Source organism: Abramis brama (genome assembly GCF_963993115.1).
Source record: "Abramis brama genome assembly, chromosome: 10".
In the NCBI taxonomy this organism is placed as follows: domain Eukaryota; kingdom Metazoa; phylum Chordata; class Actinopteri; order Cypriniformes; family Leuciscidae; genus Abramis; species Abramis brama.
In genome coordinates, this window is record NC_139972.1 from 20514979 (window position 1) to 20534073 (window position 19095).

The 19095-nt window shown below is 37.5% G+C and overlaps 1 protein-coding gene across 2 annotated transcripts in view; it reads right to left on the minus strand.

Annotated features, from left to right (window-relative positions):
- dph1 (diphthamide biosynthesis 1) overlaps positions 1 to 19095 on the minus strand; it is a 102214-nt gene that overhangs the window by 78304 nt on the left and 4815 nt on the right. For both annotated transcript variants that reach the window (XM_084126849.1, XM_084126850.1), the window contains exons 2-3: positions 17908 to 18057; positions 587 to 650 (exon numbers count right to left, since the gene is read on the minus strand). In XM_084126849.1, coding sequence (XP_083982975.1) covers positions 587 to 650; positions 17908 to 18057 — 214 coding nt within the window. The remainder of the gene's footprint in view (positions 1 to 586; positions 651 to 17907; positions 18058 to 19095) is intronic.

A 19095-nucleotide genomic window follows, 5' to 3' on the forward strand; every position in this document is an offset into this window, starting at 1 on the left:
CCAGCCTGACCAGCTAAGACCAGCCTGACCATATTAAACAACCTCGAAAACCGGCCTGCTAAACGAGACATGACCAGGCTGGAAGACCAGCTAACACCAGCCAACTGCTTAGGCTGGTTTTTAGCAGTTTTTTTGTTTTGTTTTGTTTTTTGCAGGGCTTTTTGTTGTCACAGCACATTGTTTGTCATTAAATCGAGCTGCTAGCGTTCATTAGCATTAACATTATAACCGATCGAAGTGGGAGGTGTGGTCAGACTCATTCTTAACCTACACTGGACCACGATTTGTACTTTTGTATGCTGCATGGTCTGCACAGACAGTAACAAGATGTAATTGAGAAGAATAATGGTTTTCCACTTCATGTCATTAACTAGCGAGACTGTAATAGCTAGCTTGTGTCTGCAATTGTGTCTAATTTTCTGCTGAGCCCCAGATACGGGCTATGGAGGGGAATAATGATAAGTTTTTTAATGAGCGCAGAGGTCTTTTGCAGATTCAAACACACTGTCTTTTTAACCAATGACGTCTACCCAGGCCGGTCCACAGTCCTGATGTGCGTAAGAGTGTGAGTGTATGTGGTACCCACCTCTCAATGATGTCAGCGATCACACAGGCAAACATCTGGAGACCCTCGGGCAACTGCAAGGCCACTGCATGTCAAAGACAGAGAGTCCAGTCAGTGCAATATAATACAATATAGGGCTGCACAATTTGAATAAAATATATAGAAAAAAAATCTAATTGCGAAAAATAAATAAAATAAATATAAATAAAGTAAAAAAATAAATAAGTGTGTGTGTGTGTGTACTGCACAAACGTCTTAGGCACACAAGTATTTTCACCCCAAAAAAAGTTAAACCAGTTATTTATATATTTTGCTGTAGTGTGTCAGTTGGAGATATTACATTTCCAAACATTCTTTTTGCCATTAATTGCAATAATCCAGTGAGATTTTTTGTATGCACAAGAAATATCTGACAAAAGCCGATATGCTCCACACGGAGATCTGATCTCACCATCGAGTCCATCTGGGATTACATGAAAAAAAAAAAAAAAGAAAAAAAGAATCCAGAAGAAATGTGGCAACATCTTCAAGACGCTTGAAGAAACTTCCTGCAGGCAGCCTATGACTATAACTATAAATATGACTATAAATCAATAGAAAGGTCTAAGGATTTATTATAAAATATAAAATATATTATAAAATATTATACTATTATGATACAAATCTGAGATTTTTTTTTTGTTTTGTCAAAAGGTATGCAAAATAAAAAAGTCCATGTTTTTAATATGAAACATGAGCCTCTTAATTCACATCCACTGTGGAAAAAACAAACATACTCCTGTACACTGGAGAAAAACATATGGATTATCATATACATTTCTTTAGACAGAAGTATATTTTTTTCCTATTTTTTTACCCAAAATAGGATGGACTGAGCCAGAGCCATAGAGAGAAGTTTCTATGGCTCTGGAGTGAGCATTACTGAGCGCTAAACACACGTCTGTTTCATTCATACTGGAAGCCAGAGGGCACCCTCATGCAGAAACTCCACATCTGCCTCACAGAAGTAATATAACTTATGACGTTCTAGGTCGGAAACTAGTGTTGGGCGATACTGCAAATTTCGGTATCGATCCGATACCAAGTAAATACAGGGCCAGTATCGCCGATATCGATACCGATACCAATACTTTTTAATTTTAAAAGCATGCACTTGAACTTGTATGCACTTCCCTGTGCTAGAGCAGTGTGTCATGATTTATGAGGTGAATGCATCATTAATATGCTAAATCTGAATACGTTTTCATGACTACTAAATATTTTGTGATTTGTGCTCTCAACTCGCCTTAGTCAGTGACTTTTACAAAACTACCCTAATTATAGTACTAGCCTACTAGTACTAGCCTACTGTTCAAAAGTTTGGGGTCTGTAAGATTTTTAATTCTCTTCTGCATTTATTTGATCAAAAATACAGTAAAAACTGTAATATTACAATTTAAAACAGGCTATCTGTTTTCTATGTCATAGTAAACTGTAATTTATTCATGTGATCAAAACTGAATTTTTGGCATCATTACTCCAGTCATGATGATAATTCATTTTAATATGCTGATTTGCTGCTCAGGAAACATTTCTTATTATTATCAATGTTGAAAACAGTTTCATATTATTGTGGAAACCATGATACATTTTATGCAGAATTATTTGATGAACAAAGTTGAAAGAACAGCATTTATATGAAGTAGATTTTTTTTTTTAACAGTGTAAAACCCTTGACTGTCACTTTTAATCAATTTAATGCATCGATCCTTGTTGAATAAAAATATTAATTTCATTAAAAAAAACCTTACTGACGTCAACATTTTGAACTGTTATGTACACTTTTGGTTTGTTTATTGCGAAATAACTCCCGATTGTTTCTCTGTCATCTAAGCAAGGCTTTGTTTCCCAAACGCACTGGGCCTGTGAGCTCAGCGAAGCACCAGCATCGAACGCTCTCTGTGATTGATTGGTTTCGTCTTGTATCCAGATGACTAGGAGAAAAAGTTATATCCTACACAATTATCCGCTAACATTCGCTTATTTTACGCACTGAATTGCATGCTAAATTAATAAAAAATTACCTTTTAAAAAAACACACATTTGGATCAATATTTTTATGTGAGGATCGATCCTTTTCGATACCACGTCAGTATTGAAAGTATCGATACTTCAGGATCGATCCGCCCACCCCTATCGGAAACCCATAATGTGGACAAAGGCATCAAGCTATCGCTGTAGCTGAATAAAAATAAGATAGAAATGCTTTGATTAAACAGGCAATAAACACACGACGGCCGCAATATATGGTGTATTTGAGTTCTTCAAGCCTTCTCGGGTATTTTCATAATACTAAAGTATATTTATATGCAATGTTCATCGACATATCCTTTATCACTGTATACTGTAAAATAATATAATATACTACTATCTGCCTCATTCTATGATAAGAAGCCACACCAGCTCACAAAAGGAAGTTATCGAACTGATACAAGAACAAACATTTACCAATACAGCCACCAATACAACAAGTATCCCTATTATAATCTGCATTCTGTCAAATTTAATCTAAAAAAGGGTGTCTGTGAAGTGTGAACTTTAAGTTCGACAGATGTCACTCACTCAACAAGTGAGAATGAGACATTAAAACAAATAAAATATTTGTAGAGATAAAAACGAGATAAAAAACCTTCTGTTCAGCAGTTAATAATGGTTTTATGTGAACTGAGCTATATCACAAGAAACATCTGAGCAGAGCACTACAGCAACTAATTATTTAAGGAAACAAAAGTAAAATACTTTAGACAGGGTTGCCAACTCTCACGCATGTGGTGCGAGACATGCAGTTGGCCTCGGTCTCACACTTTCACAATGCCAAAACACAAAAGTCATGCCTCATTATAAGCAACCAGTTTCAATCATGAAATGCAGCCAATAAATTGTACAGATAAATTCATTGGTTCAAAGAAACAGAGCACTGGCTATTTCTGTCTGGCACATTGCTAAGATTGAACACAAACCTAAAAATTAGCATGGTCTCTGTGGAAAAACATTGTTCTGCTTATTGCTGCACTGGTACATAATGAAATTCTGGAACATTTGTAATATTACTGTGTTGTTTTCTTCACTGATTTTTTTGTATTATTATTTTAATTATTTCATACAAGTAGTACTATCTAAAATATAATATAATTAATAATGTAATATTAATTATATAATAAACAATACAATATAATATAAAATAATTAGGTGCATGTTCTGAGATAAGAGGTGGTCAGGTAAATGCATAAGCACACATTCAAGATACACTGCATATAAATCACTCTAAGCAGCTGGCAAAGTTGGCATGAAGCATAAATGCAAAGTTGGCACCGTTTCAGACAAGCTAACCATTTTAACAGTTGCAATAACTTGCTTGTCACACTAAATTTACACCATACCTAAAAACAGTGACAAAGATACACTTTATATTTATCAAGAGAACTCAACAGTGCAAAAAAAAAAAAGCTGTCACTTAGGGTGGAAATACATGTAAATATAAAAGCTGAGTGGTATACCATTGTTGGACCCATTACAATGTCTTAAAGGGATAGTTCACCCAAAAATTTAAATGAGCCCATGATTTACTCACCCTCAAGCCACCCTAGGTGTATATGACACTCTTCTTTCAGACGAATACAATCGGAGTTATATTAAAAATGTCCTGGCTCTTCCAAGATTTATAATGGCAGTGAATGGCCGTTTCTGTTTTGAAGTCCATCAAAGCTCATCTATCCATCATAAAAGTGCTCCACACATCTCCGGGGGGTTAATGAAGGCCTTCTGAAGAGAAGCCATGGGTTTGTATAAGGAAAATACCAATATTTGCCTCCGTTCAGAAGAGGGCAGATCCTTTACATGAGCTTCGGATACAATAAAAAAACACGTGAATCTCACTCATTCAAAATCTCAGAAATAACCAGAAGAGGCTGCAACTTTAAGACTGCACCTGGATGTTTCTGAATGGTTAGTGGATACATTTATGTAGTTGTGGTGGAGTTATATTGATTCATCTGTTTCTGACGGATTTCCGTTGAAAATAAAATTAATAAACTGCTCTCTTGTACAGATAAATTCATTGGTTCAAAGAAACAGAGCACTGGCTATTTCTGTCTGGCACATTGCTAAGATTGAACCTGAGACTATGTTCTGTGCTTGTCTGTGCAGCCAACGAAAGAACAGTTTACATGCTTTTTCGTGCAGATTAAGGAGCGGTAATATTATAAAAAGATCCCCTTCCTACGTCAGAACTAAGGGGAGCGCCTTAGTTTTTCGACGGCTTATTTTTCGACCTGCTTGCAGAGAAAGGCTTACCAAAACAAAGTTACCGAGTTGTCACTTTTCACATGTTCTGGGTTGGTAGATGCACCGGGGACCTGATTATAGCACTTAAACACGGAAATAGTCATGATATGATTTTCATGATATGTCCCCTTTAATATAACTGAAAGAAGAATGTCATATACACCTAAGATGGCTTCAGGGTGAGTAAATCATGGGCTAATTTTAATTTTTGGGTGAACTATCTCTTTAAACTAAGAAAATCATCCCTTATTGAGGGCACTGACCTGTAGACACTGTCATACAAAGCATATCTGCACTGTTAATTAAATGATCAATTAAATGATAATAATTCAGTAAGTGACTACACATTACTAAAACATGCAAAGCTGTTAACGTCAACATATTAATAGTGATGGAAATCTAAACATATTACTTTACAAAATTAAAACACATGACCACGTAATACTCTATATGCCCAATTTTGAAGATATCTATCTTATCTTGCATAAAATCACTTTTCTAAGAAGGTGACGAATTAACTTGGATAATTAATATAGAAAAATACCTAAAACAACAGTTAAAGTGAGATCAGCCTATTCTAGCACCAGTCTAAGGAGATCATATTCTCGTTCTGAGCTTTTTTCCTGAAATCATTGTATCATCGACTCTTACAATTATGTGGTTGATGAACTTCATAACATTAGATGTGTATTTTTTTTTTCTTCCTCATTGGACGCCAGCATCATGCGTAGATATGCTGCCCTGTTGTCCTGGAAACAGACTCATGCCCTAAAATTGGATCTGTTACATGTACTATGCAGACTAACAAATGAACAGTGAAATAAAGGAAGAGTGAAATTCAATTATCACCATTGTTCATGTCTATCAGTTCATATTGATGTCATACAAGTGTGACCTATCCAGCTAGGAGCCTTTCCTGTCAGTCAATAAATGAGAATGAAACATACCACAATTTCTACTCCATCTCACCTCATCTAATTCTTCAACTTCTGACTCTGCTACACTAAATATATGTTATTTTAAATCAAGTCAATATTGATTTATTGATGAATATTTTCATAATTTTACAATTACAAATGCCATATTTCTGGCCTCTATACTGAAATACATAGTGGCCTACTGTCAGCAGAGTAGTCTGCTGTATGAATTATTAAAATATTCTGCATCACTGCAGTAAAATCAATTACAACCATAATCATTGCATCAAAACATGACATTCCGTCCAGTGTGAGAGAGTTTCTGGCCAGTTTGACATCTGATTATGTACAGTTGTAATCAAAATTATTCAACCCCCATTGCAAATCAGGATTATTGGCAACATTTACAGACCTTCAGCTGTTTGCAATGAACAAATCAAACGAAAGTAATTGAAATTGCACAACACAACAAATGCTTAAAGTGGTTTCGCCAAATTCAAGTGAAAATAGACATGCATTTTCTGTAAAGCTGCTTTGAAACAATATGTATTGTGAAAAGCACTATACAAATAACAGTGAATTGAATTCTTTTCCTGTCATGATCTTCTGCAAACGAGATGTATAACCAGACAACAGCTTCTGGCAGCATTTCTGAGGAATCTTAGCCCATTCCTCATGAGCAATGGCCTCCAGTTTAGTAATATTCTTGGGTTTGCGTGCTGCAACCACCTTTCCTCAAATTCCACCAGATTTCCTATGGGCTTCAAGTCAGGTGACTGTGATGGCCACTGTAGAATCTTCCAGGACTTCTTCTGCAACCAATCCTTTGTGGAATTTGACATATGGCTTGGGATCATTAGTCGCGTTTCCACTGTCGGGCCAAAAGCGGGCGTGCTAGTGCATGCCAGGGCCAGTCGCGTTTCCACTGTCACTTCCGGGGCTTGATCGGGCCTCATCAGGGCTTCCTCGGGGCCAACGGCCAGGGTTTTCTGGCCTGCCGAATACCTTGGTCCAAAGCATGCCAGCTCGGGCTAGAAGAGTGGTTACGAACAGAGGATGAGTTTACCTGAGTCAGGAGACGGCAGCACCGGATGACTTCGTATACCAGCTAACATCAGCATTGGAGACTTTTAAAATAATTTACCTCAAAACTCACTTTCATGTTTGAATGCCTTCTGTTTGTGATCCGATGTGGATTCTGATCACCGTATAAGGTAGAAATATTTATATGCGATGCAAAAGACTATGCACGCTAACCATTACCATAGTACACTTGCGCATAGTTTTTCAGGTAGCTTTGCAGCAAGATTTCTTCAAGCATCTTGCAGACATTCCCACAGTTCTTCTGGATTTAGTTTGTCTCAGTTTTTTCTGTTTCTTCATGTAATCACAGACGGACTCGATGATGGTGAGATCAGATCATCCTGGCTGTTGTCAGATTCCTTGTGCATACATAAATCTCACTGGATTATTACAATGATGTTGTAATGAAAAGAATGTTTGGAAATGTAAACTGATATTTCCTACTGACACACCACAGCAAAAGATATAAATAACTGACTTAAAACCATTTGGGGTATTAACATGCCTAAGACTTTTGCACAGTACTGTATATAAACAAAGATAGTGCTGTGCAAATTGCGCAAATGACTATGAAAGCCATGGAAGCATCAGTAAAATGGTTTTAACTGAAGTCGTTTTTTGTGGGATAATGAGTAGTGTTTTGCACCATATGTCATCATTTTCCAGCAAAACGGTGCTAAGGAATTTATAGCGGACATGGAGTTAGCTATTAGCTATTATTATAGTGGTGCTTGTGAAGCAAAGCATCACTATCTCTCATACTACTACTAAATCTTTTTTTTGGTTAAAACTTCAGCGCTTCACTTGTCCTGCACAATTTGTCGTAGACCCATGAATGAGGAGTCAAATAGTGTGGCTTACTGAAGAGAGGTGGGCTCTGACTTTTAGAAGCAATCGGGCGTACAGTGTTCGCCCAGCAGGTGGAAAACTGGGTGAAAAATGTCCAATAGACTTAACATTGGCACAAACCAATGCTACACCTGCTATTGAAGACATGCATCAGTGTGAGCTCGGGAGCATGTGTCCTACTTAGAATCTACACCCTCTTTTAAGAAATGGTGAAATTACATGAATATGGCTCAGCTGGGAAGAAACAAGCAATAGTAAATGATAGTGGAGAAAAGTAAAAAAAAAAAATGAAGAAGAATATAAGCAATTTGTTTTGAGTGCAGACAAGCTAAAGAGCAGCCAGAAAGAGTGATGGATGAAAGGAGGAAGGGGGAATACAGCTGGGCTGAGCAAATCTCTGATGAAAGGTTAAAAGACTGGCCCCCTTCAGTCCGGACAGACACAGACAGGTCATTACCTGAGAAAGGGCGAATTTATTGACAGTAAAAGGTTATTCAGCTCAGTACAGCCTTGCCTGACAAATCTCTACACTCATCCATCCTCGGCCGGCCGTTGACGAGCTCCATCTTGCTAAGAAGGCCGGGTGCTGGCCCAGGGCTAAGTGAGCACACATTTGTACACTGCATATCCAGAAATGTCATAGAAGCTCAAGGAAATGCCAAAATGCCAGAACCCGTGGACTGCACAAACACACAGAGAGAAAATGTGCTTAGTGTGTTAAGCTACACCTGTTACCACACCACAAGGACTGACAAACAAAATGTTAGCCCTCATCAAACCCTCTGAATGACTGAAAGAGCACACCTGCTAAAATAAAAACTAATCAGATATAGGATGAGGTACGTTATAATTAGGTAAATTATTGTAAATTATGATTGGTTAACACTGCATTCCAGCCATTCTAAAACAGACCACAGAGTAAAAGCTATCATGCAAAACTGAAAAGTTGGGGGTGGGACTACCTGTTTGGCCAGCCAATAACAGATAGGGGGAGTTCTGGAAAACCCATTCGAAAACAGCCATTATTGGCACAGAAAACACACTTCAGATTAAAAAAAAACAAACAGTATATTTGCAATACAGTGCGGCCCCTTGCCTAAATATAATATTTCTAGGCGGTTCTTGAGAGAGGTTTAGCTCTGAATGAACATCACATCTTCATTCCTTCCTGTACTTCCAATCGGTGTGTTGGCAAAAATACAAACAGACAGCCCAGCAGATAGAGTTTGCATTATGATTACATTTATTTCAAGATACCGTGGACTAATTATTCAAACACAAGAATGAATTAATCTGGGAGGTAAGTCATCTCTACAATCGTCTGCATTCATCATCGCCAACCTTAGGCCAGAAAAACTCACAAATAATCAGTCAGGCAACCATTGCATTCTCATTATGTGAAATGAACATACAAACGGATGTTTGTGCAGCTCTGATGAAGCCTACTGAGCCAGATAAGAACAACAGAGACAAAGGAGTGACAAGAAAAGACACAGAAGTGATGCTAGACCTGGGCAGAAGGGGCTGTAGCTCAGAATCTTCAGAAGGCTGCATTTATTCAATCAAAAATATAGTATTTTTAAATAAAATAAAAAAGAAGTAATTTATTCATGTGATGACACAGCAGATTTTTCAGCAGATTTAATCCAGTCTTTAGTGTCACATGATCCTTCAGAAATCATTATAATATGCTGATTTGGTACTCAAGAAAAAAATGATTAGGGGCCAAGCACTGAAAGTGTGGAGGCACCTCTTGAAATCATGGCGTTCTCATTAGTCTTCCGCTTCTTCTTCCGTATGGAAGTCTTTGGCAGCCCATAGAACCGCTTGCGGGAAAGTTATTAAATTTGGCACACTTTGATTAGATCGCATTATATGACGTTATTTTCCGTCATGTAAATCCTTCCGCCATTTTGACTTTTTTTAAAAACCTACTTTTTCGAACTCGTCTTAGACGGTTGCTCCGATTTTCACAAAAATTTAACCAGATCATCTTCAGACCATGGCGACAAAAATTATGGAATTCAAGTTTATTCGTCAAACCGTTTTTGAATACCACGCAAACTAATTTTACGTAGCGCTTGCAAAAACAGACGTGAGGCTATATCTCCGCAAAGCTTTATCGTATTCAGACCAAACTTGGTACATGTCATCACAAGCATGACCTGAGGTGACATGCTGCATTTCGGCACAGCGCCAACTACTGGTCCGGAGATACGAAAAATTGCTATTTTTGGTTATAACTTCTGAACGGTTTGTCCAAAAATCATAAAAGTGGTCTTGTTAGATTTAGGGCGTCATGCCGAGTTGACTGATATCCAATTTTTCTATATCATATTTGGGCGTCGGCCATTTTGAATTTTGTACTAAAATGCTGTATTTTATGAACGCATGAACGTATATTTACAAAACTTGTTATGGGTCATCAGCACGATGTTCTGAAAGAGACTGAGAAGTTTCGGACCAGCTCCACCTAGTGGTAAAAAAAAAATATTTACATGCTTATAAATTTGAATTTGATTGACTTATATTCACGGGAGTCATCTCCTTACATTCCTGAATCCTTGCCGAGTCTAACGATAACAAACATTCTAGGTTTTGCCTTATGGTTTACACAATGTTGTAAATTAGCGCTTAAAAAACATTTGCCAATATCTTCGAAACCGTTCGAGACCAATCGAGACGAAACCACCGTAGGAAGTTTGGAAACATAGGTCGTTGGTTAAACAAAATTTTGATAGTAAGTGGCAAAAAAAATCCAATCAAAGTCACAATTTTTTATGCTCTCATACCTATAAATGTCTATAACGAATAACGTCGATAACGAATGATTTTTCACCAAATTTGACACACATGTATGGGCTCACTCTGAGAACACACAAAAAAAGCAGTGGAACTGTGCCACTTTTTTCTAATTTCAAAATTCTACTCTTTGTTTTTAAATCTCTTCATAACTTAGCTCCTGCCTATCTCTCTGAATTTGTTCATCCCTACACTCCTTCCAACGATCCAACGACCAGGCTCTGCTGGTAGTCTCTCGCATTAGACTCAAGTGTAGAGGGGAGCATGGATTTGCGGTGGCATAGTCACGACTCTGGAACACCCTGCCCCTGAGATTAGAACGGCCCCTACTCTGTCTGTTTTCAAGTCTCTGTTAAAAACCTACCTGTTTTCTTTAGTATATTGATCTTTTCTCTAATGGTTGGTTCTGCTATTTTATATTTGAGTTTGATACTGTTTTGCCATTCCTGTATTTTCATTCTATATTTGAGTCTGATACTACTTTGCTACTCCTGTTTAACTACTTTATATTTTAATCTGATGCTGTTTTGCCACTCCTGTTTTTACATTCTATATTTGAGTCTGACACTGCTTTACTACTCCTGTTTAACTACTTTATATTTGAATCTGATACTGTTTTGCCACTCCTGTTTTTACATTCTATATTTGAGTCTGTTACTGCTTTGCTACTGCTGTTTTCTTTGTTTTTTGTTTTTTCCATTCTATATTTGAGTCTGACACTGCTTTTCTACTCCTGTTTTACTATTTTATATTTGAGTCTGATACTGTTTTGTCACTCCGGTTTTAAGGTTTTGCTTAGGTTTGCCCCTTATTTGTGTTTTATGTGTTGTTATGCAGGTATACTTACTATATTTAAATCTGGTTGTTCTGTAAAGCACTTTGGTCAGCCTAGTGGATGTTGTAATAAAGATTTTAAATGCAACACTTTACGAATGCATTGGTGTACCATTACAAAACTCGGTATGTGTCTTGATAATCCATTAAATCATTTTTCAGCCATTTTGCCTAAAATCATCTTTAAATTTCTTTAATTTCTCATTGTTGCAGTTGGTCTGACACTCCCAGCCATGTTGGCATGTCTTGGCCCCAATAATTGCTGCTTGCAGCTATATTTATTATTATTATTATTATTATAAATGTTGAAAACAGTTGCTGCTTTTTATTTATTTACTGCTTTTTATTTTATTTTTATTTTATTTATCCTCTGAAATAAAAGTGCAATTTTACGTGGTCTGTAAAAAAAAATAAAAAAAAGTGCATATTTGAACTCGAAACCTTTACCAAAATAATGAGCTGTGCGACATCACATATTTTTCTTTATAGTATAGTTTAATTTAATTGCATCTTTTCTCTGGAACTCTGATCCTTTGATTCAGTAGACCATTTACTTAAATATGTTTTCTAGTGTTAATAGACAATTTATGATATTTGCAAAGATTTGCATTATGATAAAGCACTAATGGATGTCATCTATGTATAGTGATGCCCCCTGAATGAATCATGTTGATTCATTCTCAATTTATGCAAAACCAGTTTAGTTTTCACTGTTAGTGCTATGCAAGTCAAAACATTCAGAAGAACCTCTCATTTCAGACAGGAAATGTATCTCTGAAAAGTACTGTTACTCTGAACTCTGGGGCTATGACTACATCATGTGCAACAAAACAATGCTATATATACACTGTGCATGTACATAAGTGTGGAAAAGGTGTGTGGAAAGCATATCAGGCACACTGGTTTCATGCTGTACACTAGTGTCATGAGAACATTACAACAAAACACATTACAGTACATTTAAAAGACGTATTTGATACAAATCTAATTTGACAAAGAATGCACAGTGACCAGGCAGGCGCAGGTAATAAATACAAACAAAATTTAGTCTCAATAAATACATCAACTTGACTACAGACAAGTGAAAAAGACAAGGCCCTGCAGCTCTCAACAATAAACAATAAAACGTAGAGCAAATCATTACTTTATAATTTGGTCAATACATCAAACTAAACCAAATGCAGACACGTACGATCAATGGAATGTCTGGCTGGCTAACATAGATGTGGTTTGGTTAAATTAAAAAAAAATGTGTCTGTTTAGTGTTTAAATATAGTAGTGGTGCAACAGATCACAAAACACGGCTTGGATCATACCGTTTTTGAGTCACGGATTGGATAATTTTTCAGATCAGCAAAATTATAAAAATAAAAATGGGCAAATGTACCTTGGCTTTACATTACTTAAAGCATACTTTAAGTACTTCAATACCAGAGGAAAAACTACTAGCATGACAAATAAAGTTTAAAGTCAGTAATAAAATAAGAACAAATACAAAAAAATAATTTTATGATTAATATAATAGAACAAAGTTACAAATAAAGTAAGGACTTATTCAGGTACAGACACGTAATTATTCAAATGTAAAATGGATGAATGGATGAATACCAGTTGTTTGAAACAGCTTTGGCTGCTACAATGAACGAGTTAGACTTAGCTTTTTATCTAAAACAGGAACAGAAGACGCCGCTCGAATCGTTCCTTTGCAAGAAGGACGTTTTTGCTGTTTTGCCGACCGGATACGGTAAGAGTATAATCTACCAGTTAGCTCTGCTGGTAGCTAAGCGTATGGGGTTTATTGTTGTGATTGGTCGTAGTGTTATGTTATCCAATTGCGTGCAGTGAGATTTTCAAATGCATGCTTGGTGCCGCCCCTCGAGCGGGCCGATTTTCATTAGTCGACGCCAGACCATTAATCTTTTAGATTTAGGTCTGGATTTCCAGGCTAATAGTGTTGACTATATAAATTAAATACAAATTAATCATTGTTAAAGCTGTGTTTTGTTAATTAATTAATTAATGACATAGACAGCAACAGGTATTTATTGGTTGCTGTCACTTTAAAGGGGCATTCCACCCATAGGAACATTGTTTTTTATTGAAAGTGGGTCATATATGTAGTCGAAATGTAAAATAAATTTTGAATTTGGTGCCTTCGTGACCGAGGAAAGACAAAAAATAACTTCAGGACGCATTTGTATGAAAGACAACAACTCCCACAATGCACCACATTGCACAGCTCCGCAAGCCACTCCCACTAATCCAGAACAGCGCATATCTGCATATAAGAGAAATCACTCTTCCGTCTACAAGGCTAGCTACCACCAGAGCTTGAAATTCATTTCACACAAAATGTCTAGTTAGTTGGCGAACTCATTAGTGCATTACTCCTCGTTTGTATTTCTTTCGAAAAGGTGAATTATTGCATGGTACCGGGATGTTCAGTCAGAACATATGCGGTGCGAAACTAGGATAGTTCACAACACAAACGTCCGTGTCCTCGTCTGATTCAGAGATTTCGTCCAGGAGAAATTGTCATCGTTGAAATTCTTTGCCGCAGACGGACTCTATCTCTGTGTTCGTAGTTGCATAGTGAGATCACCGGCGCCACCAGTCCGCCCTAACTCGAGCCAGTCCGGGCTCCTCGTCCGCGGCAGGCAGGTCTTCTGCCTCGGCTGCTCTTCGCTATAATGCGGCTTGTAAAGGTAGCCACAAACACCTGATTCAAGCATCAGACTTCCGAAATACTCTTCTTCTATATCATATTGAGTACTCTCCTCCGCTATTGTCATAACTTTACATCTGTCTCCACAGCACCTGTTAGCTTAGCTTCAAACAAGATGGAGGATATTGCTTTCAGTTTCAGAGAGTAAAGTCCCACCCACTGATCTGTAATAGGTCTGTAGCGTGAGCGGGTCCCGCCCCTGGGAAAGATTGGAGAGATGAGGAACTAGTGCTTGTAGTCTCAACAGAAATCCCCCCCTCTTACACTTCCTCCGACAATGACGCAAAATGACGATTTTTGCGTCATTGTGGGAGGAAGTGTAAGAGGTAAATAACGGATTTCTCCCGTCTCAGGGGAAAATGAGAGAGTGTTGCACGACCATTCAATAGTATGACTGGGTTTCTAACAATGCAAAGCTTAGTGCAAATGGGTGGAGTGTCCCTTTAAGACTAAATGCACCGATCCAATATATCGTCACACATCCGCTTTCTTTCTCAACTGTTACCGTTCACTTAAGACATTAACCGACTGTGTTTACAAGAATGCTTGCTGGGACAGGTATATTTTACATAATTTTGTGCATATGTGTCCGTTCAAGTGAAAGGAGACGCAATAGAGGAATCAATTCGGGGTTTGCACACTATCTGAAACGCGGGTCTCTGTATGCTCGCTTCAGGTGTGTGCGGCCGTGCACACAGATAACAGCGCACGAGTACCGAACTGAGCTCTCTTTCGCCTCTTCTTGCGCTTGAATGTGTAAATTGGCAAGGCAAAACATGTTCAAATGATAAACTTCCACTTTATCGATGGTTAAAATTTGCAATTAATCCGCAAATCACATGCATGACGAACCGTGGGGCCTGGTCCTAACCATCAACTATGATTTGTTACACCCCTAGAAAACTATATACAAATTAGAGATGCACCGATCGACCGGCCAGGGACCAGAATCGGACTATAAAAAATTATGATTGAAATAATTTGTCATTTTGGGAATTTTTACATATTTTGAAATATTTAAATATTTCTCAGAATACTATTTGAGAAAAAAAATGGCGAAAACTGCAGAAGATAGAGGAAACTGTAAAAAGAGAGAGACAATATGGTCAAAAATGATCTTTGCCCACTGAGTCCAGAAATAGAGGGGGCTTTTAAAAATGAAAACCTCCACAACAAAGAGCCCAGCAGACTGTAGCATTCTCTCCAATCCCCAAGAAAGTACTCAGCACAAGCCACCTGCTAACACATTCAGCACATCAAACACTTGTCTGTTGTCATTCACATCAATAGAGGCTTGAAATTGGGCATTTCTGCGGCTATGGTGCATTATTAGGACTTTTTGTGATTAAAGATTGGTCATCGATATAGGTCTTAACTCTACAGACAAGAGTTCTTTATGGTGAACATGCATCCAAATATAATGAAATCAACTAAAGCCTTGTTCTGCGTCATCTTTTTCCCTCGTCTTACTGTGTAAAGGCCCATCCTGAAGTCTCTGTGACACCTGGACTAGAATGACGGAGGACATGCTACAACAGGGCCTTGGGACGAATTTCTGTCAGACAGTGATGCATAACCAAAGGGAGGGGATAGGAGGTCGGTCGGGTGAAAGTGACAAAAATCCCAATTAGAAGACCAAAAAACATGGATGGTCACATAGCAATGACAATTCTTGAAACAAAACTGTTTGTTAGTACAACTGCACTACTGGCCTATTTTGACTCAGCTGTTCTGACATGTTAGGGACAGTGTCATTTGGTATAACACATTTGGCTTGCAGTGCTTGGGCATCACAACGGTCATGACAGATTAAGAACGCAGGCTAAACAAGCAAAGCCAAGTAAGAGCCAATGGGTTGCTGGATCAAGACTCACAAGTCTAAGACGCGGCACCCACGAAAAGGCCTTCAAGCTGAGTCAATTCATCATCAACACAGAGATAAACAGCTCTTGATTGGACGCATCAAAATAAACAAGGATTAAATTTGCATAACGATAAATGATACGGCACAAATAATAGGATTAGCGTGCTGCTAGCCATGATTTCACCATCTTTTTTATGCGATGATGAAATTCTCTGAGGTTAGCTTAAGGAAATAAAGCACGTACATTAGAATACGATGTAATTACTTCCAATAAAAGGAATAATCTACAGTAAAATGCTATAGTGAGACAGCTTGGGCCGACCCTGGAAAACAACTTGACCACTTATAATTGCTGAAATCTCACTAACAAACTGTAAGACATCTCATTAGAGCGGTTTCAAACAAGCCATAAGTGTTGCTTTCCGAGGGGAATAATTTCACACCAATCTGCCAAGATCTTAAAAAAAAAAAAAAAAAAAAAAAAACACTTATGGAAGTCACTACCAAGGATATCATATTTTGATGCAAAACAGCCCAAAGACCTTCAGTTTTTGACCGTATGAGACTAAACACTGGCCGCTGTAGACACAGATTAAAACACAACAACAAAACAAAAAGAAATGTTCATTTTGCCACATATTCTTCCAAAAAATAATACATTATTGAGACTTTAAGACTTACTGAGATTCTTAAACTATGGTAGAAATCTAGGTAACACTTTACAATAAGTCTAAATTATACAAACTTTTTTTAGGCATCATAAACTAATTACAAACACTTTTGTTAAACAAACATCATTTATTAATGTTTATTTATTTATTATGTTTATAAACACTATTATTCATTGTTGATTCATGTTCAACTATTTATACAGCTTAGAATATGTAGATACAATGACTATTGAATATAGTTCAAATAGAATATTAACTATTTATACAGCTTATTAGAATGTAGAATTTAACATGAGCCAAGATAAATTCTGTAAAATATAAAGTTAATTACTTAAAGCCACTAGGGTATCATGAATTTAACCTTATTGTAAAGTGTTACAGAAATCTGAAGAAAAATCATATACAAAGATAATATTTCAAGCTGCTGTGCACAGAAGAATAAAAGTCATTCTGACTGTTGAAAAAGCACCCTTGGTATTCAGCAGAATCGGTTGATGGTTAATAAGATAATGACCATATTTTGCTTCACATTTTGCTGAAGCAAAGTTCTGACAAAATTAGGTAATTATGCCTCTAAATGTCACGAATTTCACCAATTTTCCCAGCTGGCTTAAAGCAACCCTCTGCAGTAATTTGAAGCTTGCACTTTGTTCCAGAGAACCACAAAAAGACCACATCTTAATTTATGCCTGTGGAAACCTCCAAGGCAATTATACTTTTCAGTTTGCTTGACTCATTCCATATAACTAAAAACACAATAGTGAAGAACATTAATCTATATAATGCAGCATGTATGCTCTCATAAAAGCAATAAGCTTGAGACATACCATATGTAATGCTGCTGCATTATCCTGCAAACAGAGATGAACTTTAGGGCAACTTAATTCTCTATAGACAGAAAAACTGAATAACTGATGTTCTGGAACTGAAACTGTAAGCCTAATTACATAAAATACAACACATGACAACATGCTCAAACTACTTACAATATATTGCCTCTTTTGTTGAAGTAGACAGCAAAACAAAAGTTTATTTGCACACTTAGAGGAAACATTTTACTTAAAGTAAATTCAATATAACATTAAACACATTACCTTTACCTAATAGCTCAATGTAACCTTAAACGCATAACCTTTAGGGCAATTCCACGCAAAACTGTCACATCCATAACGCCAACTAAATACAATGGCATTGTGCTGGCGTTATGGATGTGACAGTTTTGCGTGGAATTGCCCTTTAACCTTTTTGAACAAAACGATTTTAAATGTACTCACCCCTCTTGGCTTTGACTTGTCGTACCCTCCATATTGTTTTGTGGATCTCAAAATTGTAGTTAGCTGGCAAAGCCTTAATGGCCTCGTTGAGCTCTGGATCTTTGAGGATCTCATCAGGAATCTGATTTGCCACTCTCCTCGGTCCTCGCACTACATTAAAAAGACAATATGAGAGTTAATTCACCTAATTTGCTTTAGAGAAACAGGCTGAATTTGTTGTAAGCATCACTGAACTCAAGTGTGCCTTAAGACACTGTTGTGTAATTGCAAAGTACAACTAAAAATCTCATTTCATTTTTATGAGAAATTGATTGGGCTCTAGCCTATAATAAGACAAGGAAAGCCCACACAATCATTTCTCAGATCCAAAATTAATCTTCACAAATCAATCAGCACACTGTCAGGACAGCAGCTGAACTGAGAGGTCAGCCATTAGCAGAATGAGTCTGTCAGTGACATTCATTTATTTTTGAAGTCTACAACAGACAGACCATCTGTAACGTAAGCTCTGGCTAGTTTAAGTGGGCATATTCCTATATACAATACAGTATAAATATAAATACTAGAGCTGTAGCGGTGCGTCGATGACGTCGACGCGTCGACGCCAAAATTACGTCGACGTCATATTTTTTGCGTCGACGCTTCTTTATTTATTATCTATTTATTTTTTTGCACCATTCCCGGAGGTACAGCTCGCCACACACACACCGCCCGCCGTGTTATTCTGCCATGTTTTCTCCCTTTCTTTCCAAACCGCGACAAACGCCAGTCTCCTTTCTCTGCAGAATGCCACAAATCCGCTCAACCAATCACAGCGCACCATTCCACGCATTGTAAACAGTAACGGTGGCGCTCTGACACCCGGCATCCTAGTTTTCCTTATCTACTTTGCACTTTTTGATCAACAAACAAACAAAAAAAATTATACATTGATGAACCTGTGGTGGATTCTGCCGTAGGGAAGAAAGGTAAGCCATCGAAATCTAATCATTTACGTGAGGAGATTAAGAAGATGAGGCACGCGGGAGGAAGAGAAATGCCGACTGATGCTTGTTCTCACACGACAGCGTCAAACTTCTGTCGAATGCTGACACGTTAACCCCAGGGGATCTTTTAAAAAACTTTCAATTCTTGTACTCAAAGTCAACGAAAACCGAGCAGGACCTAAGCCATTTTACAGCTGATCGC